The following is an 11788-nucleotide window of genomic DNA, read 5'->3' as shown; positions in this document are numbered from 1 at the left end:
TTTCTTTTGCCACTGGAATGCTTGGGGCTGTTTGGCATCTTGCTATGGGGGGGACGTAGACGTCTAGCGTAGACGTCGTCTCCACTGGCTGAAATTCTTGCGGTGTATTTATGAATAAGCCTGATCTTGCGAGAAAATGTGTACCGATTCATATGAAACAGTTAGAGTAAGTAAATGATAAACAGTTACAAATGCTACGCTCTCAATACACACACCGTATATAGCGTGTACACGTTGCTCAAATGTCCACGTGGCTTAACAGTAAAGTGTTTGCTTTATCATCCTGAGACTGATCCTTTAAGCCCTAGACATCCATACCAAGACCCAAGAGAGCCAATGCTCAGAGCAATCACAATGGCGTTAGTTAATCATGGCCGTCTTTGAGTTCACGCATGCTGCAGCGAAAAGATTTGACACATTTTATCCAGGTGTGTTTTTTTAAGCATCGCTGAAGTTCTTAGGTTCCTAAAGCGTTGAAGCGATCCATTAGGATAAATGCGGTAACTTGGTAAAAGATCCAAGACTCCGAAGGCTTTCAGCTGTTCGATAGAAAAGACTTGGTTTTATTGATCTGTAGTTTTAGATAAATTGTTCAGCAAAGTTTAGAAATAATAACTGTTCAATAATGTAATTATCTCCTGTCATTTTCTTATAGGTTGCATATGATAAAGTGAGAGAAAGCGAAAAAAATAAATAAATAAAGAAGTATGATAACTGCAGTAACTCGTTAATCACCTTACGTACTTCTGTCATGCTTCTCCGACAACCCTCAGGTCTTAAAGGTCTTTATCTTTTACCTTCTGTACTTCTGTTTATAACGTGTAACGTCTTCTGTCTCTTTCCACAGTCACTGGAAAGCACTCGCCGCATGCTGCAGCTGGTGGAAGAGGTCAGTCATCATCATGAACTGTATATAACAACTATATATCTCTAGTATGCTCTCTTTTAATAGGCGATACAGTTTTATGAGCTATAAGGATATTGTTACAAGAATTGTTGTGGTAAATTAGTTGGGTCTGTTTTACATTTCTATCCACTGCCTGCTGAGCTCCACTGACAGATGGACTGTTTGTCCTGGAGCGAGTTTAGTGATTCTTAACAAGACTAGACAGGATGACAGTCGGGTGAGATGGAGATAAGAGATGGATAAGGAGAGAAGGCGAGAGAGAGAGAGAGAGAGAGAGAGAGAGAGAGAGAGAGAGAGAGAGAGAGAGAGAGAGACTCTTGAGAATGGCCTCTCAAGGTCATGTTTATAATCAGTGTCTGTAATACTCTAGAGGCAGAAAAAAGAGGACAAGCGATCCATTGGTTCGAATGTAAGGAACATGTAGTCGATGGAGGGAAGACTGATTGAAAGAAAGTAGATTTTCTTGCTTAAATTAAATGATTAACCTTTTAAAGATTCGATAATCTAGAGATAATCTGGGTTTCAAACAGTACAGATGCATACTGTAGCAGCAGGTTTTCCAGCACGGTATGGACAACCTGAGCCTAACACATCAACCCCCACAGGATTCATTTATTGCTGAAGCAAAGACCAGCTCCATCTTCTGAGCTCCATCTTCTGAGCTCCATCTCAGCCTGATTTATGGCACCGTGATTATAAGAAACATCGATGCTGCATCCGCTGACAAATGCTGACACAGCCAGGTTTCTGATTTACGCTCAGGCACATTAACTAGTATTCAATATATGGATGTCTGTGACTTTCATAACAGCGTGCACACGTAGTTCCTGAGCTTTTAAGGGTACAACTAAGCTAGAAATGTTAAAAAAGGGGCCATGGTTGTGTTGTTTAAGAAACAAGGTTAAGACAATGATCTGATATACAGTAGTATAGAGAAATAAACACTAGATTCATTGTGCAATGATAATCACATGTTTGTCTGTAGCCCGTGTGGTTAGCTAGCTATTTTAATCCAATAAAACGTTAGCACGTTCGCCTCACACCTCCAGGGTTGAGGGTTCGATTCCCGCCGCCGCCTTGTGTGTGTGGAGTTTGCATGTTCTCCCGGTGCCTCGGGGGTTTCCTCTGGGTACTCCGGTTTCCTCCCCGGTCCAAAGACATGCAATGTAGGTCGATTGGCATCTCTGGAAAATTGTCCGTAGTGTGTGAGTGTGTGAGTGAATGAGAGTGTGTGTGTGCCCTGTGATGGGTTGGCACTCCGTCCAGGGTGTATCCTGCCTCGATGCCCGATGACGCCTGAGATAGGCACAGGCTCCCCGTGACCCGAGAAGTTCGGATAAGCGGTAGAAAATGAATGAATGAATTAACACAAAATCCGGTAAACCACTTGCTATTTTGGGAAGTTTGCAATTTTCCAAAATGACCTCTGTAGATTTTCTGTAGATTTGGGCTAAGATACATCGTGTGATGTCATCACGACACAAATTCAGCCAAACCCCTTTTTCACTAATGTGTGTGGAACATAATTACAGGAACATTCTCACGGGATGTCATTACATATGTTTTTATCGCTAGGAGTTTAAAAGTAGAAAAAATAAAAACACAGAAAAATACAGCAAACATTATGTTGTGATTGGTCTCAACAATCACTAACAACTTAGTGAAGCCCTCGAGGGACTGATACCATGACATACTGAATGCTGTCTGCATGACTGACTTAAGACATTCACAGTAGTGATGATTATTTCACGTACACTTTCCCAATGCTGGAGTCTTATCCCTTCATTATAATCCCAGCAGTGACGGTTTGCTGTATCGTTTCCTGGCCAAAGCCAAAGATTCTTCAAAACACTTTAAAACGATCTCCAAACTGAACACAGAAAAAAAAATCACCGTTCTTCAGACTTAAAGAAATCACTGAGGCATTCGTTTAGGCCAGTGGTCCCCAACCTTTTTTTTCGCCGCGGACCGGTCAATGTTTGATAATTTTACCTCGGCCCGCTGGGGGTGGGGGTGGGGTGTGGCGGCTATACAATTAAATTAAAATTAATAATTTAAATTTAATTGTATTTAAACATGTCTTTTTACCTCACTACAAAATCAATGAGAACCCTGAGCTTGTTTCTTTACAACGAGACGGTTCCATCTGGGGTAATAGGAGACGATGACACCCGAAGTGTGTTGCTTATGTCCAGTTTATTCCGTTGTTTTGTTTCAGTTGTTTTGTTTCGGTTGCCGTCACTGCAGAAATCCCCGCTTCACACAGATAGTATGTCGGAAATGGCGATAGGGATGTAAGTGCTGTGGTGACAATCTCAGGGTATTCCGCCATGACTTTAATCCAGAACACCGGCAGAGTTTCTAACTTTCTAACGACGTCTGTTTCGTGCTCATTTTTGCTAATTTGTGGGTTAAATTTGAGCAAACACAATATACACGTACACCAAGCACTGTTAAACATGACAAAGTACCGGTGAACAGAGAGAACAACAACACCACTGCCGCTCGCAGCCGCTCAGCTCCAGACGTCACCTAAACCCGGCCCGATATCATGATATTTTGCGCATGCGCGGTATCGGTGCGGCTTTAGGTGACGTCTCTCAGCTCCCGGTTATCCTCTCGTCCATGGAAAGTCACACAGACCCGAGAGAAACACACAACAGTAAATAAAATGGAAATCATTTAATGTTCCTTGGGCGGCCCGGTACCATTTGTTCCACGGACCGGTTGGGGACCACTGGTTAAGGCCATTTGATGGTTTCCATGAAACAAGCTTTAACAATTGGACTATAATCAGCACAATCCTCCAGTCACCTTGTATCATCCTTATAACCTCTTCAATACGTTTCTCACCAACATTGTTACACGTTGTTAAGAAGTCTGACAAAAAAAGAAGACGGCGGTGTGTTTGGTATCTGTGCATTCTTACCTGCTGATGTTTATGCTACACCATTTCCCCCGAATCCGAACCATATAACGACTCCGTAACCCTGTAACCTGACATTTCGTTGTCCTGCACCTTTCCTTGACTCCGACTCATAAAAGAATCCTGTAACGTCTCCTAGTGATCTCACCTCATCTTTGTTTCCACTCTTTCCTACTTTCTTTCACCGTCATCTACGCCAACCTCTCCATGCCACTTGATGCGTAGAGTAAAGATGCCGGTATCAGGACTTTGGTTATGCTGGATGAGCAAGGAGGTAAGTCGAAATGTTTTACAGATGATTAGAATATGATTATTTACATAAAACCTGTGTTTCTCATTTGTAATGTAATGTTAAGTAATCTTAACTGAATGGCAGATGATGAATCAAATTGATGCTTTAATGACCCGATGGATAGTTCGATTCTTTCTTTTATATGTTTTTTCACTGTTTTTCTTTCGACTAACATCTTTCTGAATCTTTCCTTATCCTTTATTCTTCTGTCCTTCTGATCTTTTGTGCTTCTTTACTTCAAGATGCACTCTAGCAGAAACACAACGTGGCCACTGAGTTAAATGACCTTTTTTTTTTAAATTCTACATCTGGTCAGTTTAAAGCTGTACCATCAGTGGAAAGTAAAAATATTAAAAAATATTAACCAAAAAAAAATAGAGTGAGTTTCTTTCTCTGTGTGGGGGGAAAAAAATTGATAGATTTAGCTTGTGATGACAAACATCACTCTTTCTCATTAAACACTAATGTCACTAATATCTTTATTGTATAATCCCTGGTTCCAGGAGTCAAACGCAAGCTCTGTAATGTAGACGTGTTTGGTGTTAGAAAACAAATCTACGCTGCCAAATAATGTCCAGCGACTTCGCATTTTGAGTTCTTATTGAAATCTTAACCATTTTAAATTCATGGGAATTAGAATTGTCTGAAATTTAAAAAAAAAAGAGAAATCGTGATTCGTTAAATTTCATTGGCAATAAAAGTACGTTTTTAAAGTACGATCGCGAGTGTTTAAGAATCTCCATGTGGATAATAATGGTTTCATGAGTTACTTTTACTTTATCATCTCTTCCTACTAATTTAGTTGGAGATTTCTCTCCACACGCCTACGCCCCAGAAACCGATTAATACGGCTTCGAAGCCGGGGATTCTACGAAACCCGACGATGGAGCTAACATCCCCTAACGACATATCTAACAGCGTCAGACTGCATCCCCGCAGATCACGCAGCCACCTCCGCCATGTTCATGTCTTACCCCCACCCAGACAAATAAACTGAGATTTACACCCACTGTTTCAGTGAGACACAGACTCTGACTCAGCGCTATACTGTAGCACGCCTCGGGCTCGAGGTGAAAGATTTCTGTCCTGAGGTTTGATTAAAATTCAAAAAAGCTGTGGCTCTTCTCACGTAATGCTCGATTACTGCCTCGGGGATCTGTTTAAATTTTTTAAACTCATTATACTTTATGACAGAATGATCTTTTATATCTGAAAGGTTTTCCAGTGTAGGGATCATTTTTCTGTCAGTAAAGCCACTCAGATGCACGCTGTCCCTGCTAGCGTTAGATAAGCCACGTCCAGCTTGATAGTGTTCACTACGCCGAAATAAAAAAAAGCCAATAAAATTTATTCCACTGCTGTCATCCCTTTGTCCTGACCAGAACAACTTGATCGTGTTGAAGATGGCATGAACCATATCAACCAAGACATGAAGGAGGCCGAGAAAAATTTAAAAGATTTAGGGAAATGCTGTGGCCTTTTCATATGTCCATGTAACAAGTAGGTACTGACCATGTAACAGAGGGGTCTTTTGCGTATGTGGTGGCGTCCGTTTTTTTTTTCCTCCTTTGTTATCCTTTTTGTCACGGTGACTGTCTGAAGTTTTTTTTTTTTTTTTTTCCTGTCTTCTCTTATTTGTCTTCTCTTTCCTCTTTTCTTTCTTTCTTTCTTTCTTTCTTTTTTCCCTGTCTTCTTCTGACGTGCTTCGTTCTGTGGGGGATAAATTGCTTGTTGTTTAATCAGAACAACTGGAGCGCATCGAAGAGGGGATGGACCAAATCAATAAGGACATGAAGGATGCAGAAAAGAATTTGAACGATCTAGGAAAATTCTGTGGTCTTTGCTCCTGTCCATGTAACAAGTAGGTGCTGCTTGCCTGCCTGCCTGCCTGCCTGCCTAAAAATATTAGAACATAAAATAATACACCCCAGAAATCTAATAGCCCTAACCAGCAGTAGCCGATCTCACTACCCACGCTTTTCATCACGACCTGCCCCAAAGGAAACGACAGCAACAAAGCATGAGCCGTTGGGCGTACACACACACACAATCTCACACACACGTCCAGCTGCCCTCCAGACTTGGCTCTGAGTCCTCTACGCGAGAGCGACTGTCCATCAGATATATGAAGTAAGGCATGCTGCACTGATCCTGACGTCTGACTTTGCTTACAGTATAAACTTGCGCTGAAAAACGCATGCGATGATCAACACGATGGTCCTTTAGAAAACTTTAACGTTGGAAATCTCAAAGGATCCACCATTAAAAAAAAAGTATGGATGTGCCAAAGTCAATTAATTATTAGGGTGTGCGAATCAAATCGGACACCGTAGTCATTTTGGTGAGCTTTTGATGAGCTAATTTATCGATCACAAACATTGCGATTAGATATTTATTTAATACAGATTCGCTTTAATTTACAATGAAAGGAACGAACCTATTAAACATCATCAGCTGACCAAATGTAATGTCTCAACTTTGAGAGCACATCCATCGACGCCACTGGCTTGAATGAGTGAAACAGCATGACCCTGAATGCAAAATGCATGTTGATGCAACTAATTTAATGCTATTAATGACATTAATGCTGCCTGTTAAACCTGTTAAACTATGATGCATAATGACGCTCACAGTGTTTCTCATTTAGTGCCTTCATTAACACGATATTAAACCAAACACTGATCAAAATACTGTGAAATAGCGGTGTTCAGAGAGAGGGGCAGAGAGTACGACAGTGATGTCTGCTTTAATCTGATCATCTTCGCTACGGCTAGCAATGCCTTTGGATGTAGAAGTCATTTGAAGCAAATCGCTGATTTATCCGATAGCTAACCTGACCGTAAAACGACGGGTCGCGCTGTTAGAGATAAATAATCTATAAGAAACAGCAAGCCCAGAAATGTTTTATTCCTCTTATATATATATTGTGACACACCAAATTGCCAACAATTAGGGTTTATATCAGGGTATATTTTTTTTATCCATTTATGGTTACCTTAAATGTTCTATTATGTCCTTGAGAGAGAGGTTAGTTGGCTGTTATCATGTACATTATAGCAGCTGTAAATCATCTTCCCCTCACTTCTATTTTAACTACTTAGCTTTAATACATTTCAAACGTATTAAAACGTCAGTAGACAAACTCCGACTTTTAGACGGATACATCCTGAAGTCAGCTTTAGCTTAGATGTCGGACGATACGACCTGTCATTGATTAAATTAATTAGTCAATTAATTAAATTAATTGATTATCTTTCGGGCAGAAATTTAACCACACTCTTAGTATATAAGGGGTTAAAAATCTGTTCCGCATGTCAACATCGCCTCTATTACAACTCAGACACTTCTGTTTCATGTCACTAAGATTTCACAGTATGACATACTGCTACTGATGGCATTTATTAGGACCGCAAGCCGTGTGTTATAAGCAATTAAAGCTTCAGCCTGCCACGTTAAATGAAGCTAAACACATTGGCAACATAGTTGGATGGTAGAGATTATAAATAACACTGCAGTGGGCAGTCTGGCTTTTTCTCAGCTTAGCTTCCCGATCTGGATACGAGTATTTATCCACGTGAACGACACCAGAATGAAACGTTCTCGCTCATTTTAGACAAAGTAGATTCTGCTCTAGAATCATGACAGACTTTCATGTGAAGAGCAGAACAGGACTAGCGTAAAGAGCGAGAGAATTAACGCTGATCTAAGCGTGTTGTTCTTCTAACATCGTCTCATCCGGTGCGATCTTATGAAGGATTTGCGTGGTCTAATAAACTATATAATGTAGAGCCTTAATCAGATCAGTTTCCTCCCTGTAATACGTCGAGCCAGCGATAAAACTTGCTACCGCAAACGAGGCGAAAACATTTTAACAGTGGAGCCCAAATTAAAATGGTGACCTACAGTAGGAATGGGTTCTCTCTCGTCCCTCCAGTTTCTTTTCTTTTGCAGTCGTTTGCACTTGTCTCTGACAGTGTGGCAGTCCTGTTATTCTGTGTCGTCTGTCTGCCCAGGCCTGTCTTTTTTGTTATTTGTCATAATCAGTGCTAAAACAAGCCGTTCTCACTGAGAAGGGGAAGCAGTCCAACAGAAAGTAATGCACGGATGAGTTCCAGCTTTCTGTTAGCTAGTTTCCCCCCTTGTTTTTTTTTCTTTTGTCCATCGTGTTAAACCAAAGATATGCGTTTTAGCCAACAAGCCATGTGTGTTACGTGTCAGCAAGGCCTAACATTTCAGTTAGAACTGATTTGGTTATGCCTGTGTGTTAGTCCGGCATTTGTCTACTGTTGCTAATGTGTGTGTGGGTGGAAACACTGATCATATGGAGGCTTTCCGGCCACCTTGGCGCTCATGTTCGTTATGATTCATGCAGAATGAAGAGTGGAGGCAGCAAGGCCTGGGGCAACAACCAGGATGGTGTGGTGAACAGCCAGCCTGCCCGTGTGGTTGATGAACGGGAACAGATGGCCATAAGCGGAGGTTTCATCCGCAGGTAAGGATAAATCAGACGAGGACTGGATTTTTAATGCATGATCGGAGGGTTAAGAGGGTTATAAGGGGTGGGTTAAGCTATACCTCTGAGACAGCTTTAGATAAGGCTAACTGTACAATATTGTCACATACAATTTATATAGCAAGGGATGATTCATGACTGTCGCATGCTCAGAACAAGTTACCCAGGAAAGGACAGCAGTCCATCCCCCCCCACACACACACACACACACACTTGCACACTCATTCACAGCTGTGGACAATTTAGAATCACCAATCAACCTACTGGCATGTCTCTGGGGTGTGAGAGGAAACCTGAGCACCCAGAGAAAACACATTCTAACTCAGAACCTGAAAAAACAAAACAGTAACTCAAGCTCATGTGTGAAGTGGGAACCCTGGAGCTCATGACCCGTCCTGTATGTCATCGTCTGTGCAGGGTAACAGAGGATGCCCGAGAAAATGAGATGGATGAGAACTTGGAGCAGGTGGGAGGCATCATTGGTAACCTGCGCCACATGGCCCTGGACATGGGCAATGAGATTGACACCCAGAATCGCCAAATTGACAGGATCATGGACAAGGTGGGTCCCAGGAGAACCTTCAGGATTTTTATCATGCTTCTGTCTGTCTGCATCACATTATTAATATATTTATCGATGATTTTTAACACTTTAACACTCGAGTCAGTCAGATTTATGAAAAAAATATTATGTATAGTTGTTAAGTAAATTAAGGGCATCCGAAGCACAAGATGCTTGAACGACTTACATTTTTCCATTTCTTTTGTTGTCTCTCAGGCTGAGTCCAACAAGACCAGGATTGATGAAGCCAACCAGAGGGCCACAAAGATGCTTGGCAGCGGTTAAGCATCTAAATCGCCTGCTTTTACTAACCGTGCAGTTTGTCAAAATGCACAAACATGCTTTTATCTTGGTATTTACCTTCTAGGTTTGCACACATGCACATATCACCCCCACGTTGTAAATGTTGTTCTGTGTGCCGTCTGTCAGCTTTTTCAATGATAGTCCTCGTAAAAATGATTTCTAATACTCTGTATCATTCTTTCCAAAGTTTGTATATAGTGCTGGCTCGGTGGCTCTAGCTCACTTGTGAAGTTTTTATTCTTTTTTTTTTTTCGTTCGTTCGTTTGTTTGTATTTTTGTTTATATTTTTTTTGTCACCTATATATGTATGCGTATATATGTATACATATACACACACTTTATATATGTATACATATATATTAAATATGATATAAACCTCTTTACTGGATGAAATATATAATAGGAATGCTCTACAAAATGTCTTTCCTTTTCGGTATCTCAGTATCGTCTTAGTAAAACTGTGTCATTTCATTAGGCTACTGTCATGCTCCTTATTTCGATGTTGTCATGGCAAACGACGAACGGGTTAAAAAAAGACGGTCGATCGTATACGACTTACAGTATACGGTCATACCGATACAAAAAGCACTTCCTTGGTTTGTTTTCCTCATCACAAACATAATCAGTTACTGTTTAGACAAAGTGCAACTAGATTCTGTAGCTGTAATAGACATTGCATTCCAAGTGGTGTGAATTGTGCATTATGCATGACGAATAGTAGATTTTAGCGTCTTATACATAAAACTTGTCTTAAAAATATGAAAAAAAAAAAGAAAAAAAGAATCATGGCAGTAGCAAAAATTGACAAAAGCATGCTCAGTATTAGGACACAGTTGAACGTTCCATATCCCTGCAAGTTTGCAATAGTGCTCTCTTTCTGTAAATATATACATACATATATATATATATATATATATATATATATATATATATATATATATATATATATATATATATATATATATATATATATATATATATTTACAGACTGTGACCATCGATGTAACATAACGCAACATGACCGAAAGAAGAACATGTAACAGACGTGACAAAAAAGCGGTGGTTCTGCTAAAAATGACCTGTTTTCTAAATGATTTATGCAGCCTGGAAAAAAATGATAATGTCTGAAGTGCTGAACGGTGGAGACTAGTCGTTTTCTGTATCATAGGTTTTGGATGCTCTGAGAAAAAAAAACTAAATAAAACAAAAATAAAGAAACATTTGCAATGTAAAGCAAAGATGCACATTTCTGAGAGATCTTACTTTTATAAGAAGACTGTATCCTGTTAGTTTAATTTCCCTGTGTGGTTTGTTATTGGTTAAAAAAAAAAAAGGAAAAAAAAAAAAAGCAAAAAGACGATAATCCGTGACACACAAAATAAAGAGGTTTTTGTTGCTTCTGTACTTTAGAGCTATGCACAACAAATTGCTACGATGTTGAATAGTCTGTATAAGAAGACAAATAAATACCTTATCTGAATGACGATAGGTTAAACTGTGAGACTGGTGTCCTCGATGCATGTGATATTAAAAATCTCCCTCTGTATCCTGTCGGTCTGTGACGTGGTTGAACATTTTGTAGCTAGCTGAATTAATTAAAATGAATATAACCCCTCCTGTATGGGTTGTCATTATTGTTTTGCATGGATTGTATTGAACTGCAAAAGATCAGAACTTTCTTTTTTTTTTTTTGGATAAATCCTGAATGGAAAGTTGATAACCCTGATAAAACTTAAGGAAAGGGGGGTTATGGATACATCCAAATTTAACTATGGATGTATGTACAGCTCTGCACGGCTGCGTGAATGACACCATTGTTACTTTACAGCACGTGGCCTTTGTAACCATTTACAGAACTAATAAATCTTACTTAAAAAAATAATAATAATTAAAATTAAAATAATTTAAAATAATTAAAATTAATATAAAAAAACAAACAATGGAAATATTCTCTTCTTTAAAGAAAAGAAGCTGTGGATGTAAACGGAGCGGGTCGTTCCTCAGAGAGACTAGATTATTTAATGAACGAAATAAATGCCGATCGACGTACAAAAGGAGCCGAACTCTAAAACCATGACTTTTTAAAAAAAAATCGAGAGGTATTTCTACACAGTATATTTCCATATAATATATAATAATATTCATATAATAATATAAATGGAGAGACTCTGGTTTTACGACAATTGGATCCCGGTTTTAATGCAGCAAAGACTACGGATACACAGCCTGAAGCATAGATGATGTGTACAATAGAAAAAGCGGTGTTAAATCCAGTGTTTACACGA

General features: G+C 39.7%; 1 protein-coding gene across 2 annotated transcripts in view; it reads left to right on the top strand.

The window, feature by feature from the left end:
• Window positions 1-11122, top strand: part of snap25a (synaptosome associated protein 25a) — a 21528-nt gene extending 10406 nt beyond the window's left edge. The window contains exons 3-8 of one of the 2 annotated variants that reach the window (XM_047801888.1): window positions 848-889; window positions 4059-4107; window positions 5508-5625; window positions 8498-8617; window positions 9056-9200; window positions 9417-11122. In XM_047801888.1, coding sequence (XP_047657844.1) covers window positions 848-889; window positions 4059-4107; window positions 5508-5625; window positions 8498-8617; window positions 9056-9200; window positions 9417-9485 — 543 coding nt within the window. In that variant the 3' untranslated portion in view covers window positions 9486-11122. Of the gene's footprint in view, window positions 1-847; window positions 890-4058; window positions 4108-5507; window positions 5626-5868; window positions 5987-8497; window positions 8618-9055; window positions 9201-9416 lie in introns of both variants that reach the window. The other variant, XM_027153642.2, reaches the window with a different exon arrangement.
• Window positions 11123-11788: the final 666 nt, after the last annotated feature.

The sequence above is a fragment of the Tachysurus fulvidraco genome, chromosome 16 (genome assembly GCF_022655615.1).
Source record: "Tachysurus fulvidraco isolate hzauxx_2018 chromosome 16, HZAU_PFXX_2.0, whole genome shotgun sequence".
Classification (NCBI taxonomy): domain Eukaryota; kingdom Metazoa; phylum Chordata; class Actinopteri; order Siluriformes; family Bagridae; genus Tachysurus; species Tachysurus fulvidraco.
Note: the sequence above shows the minus strand (reverse complement) of the source record. Positions and strands in the feature narration are given on the sequence as shown.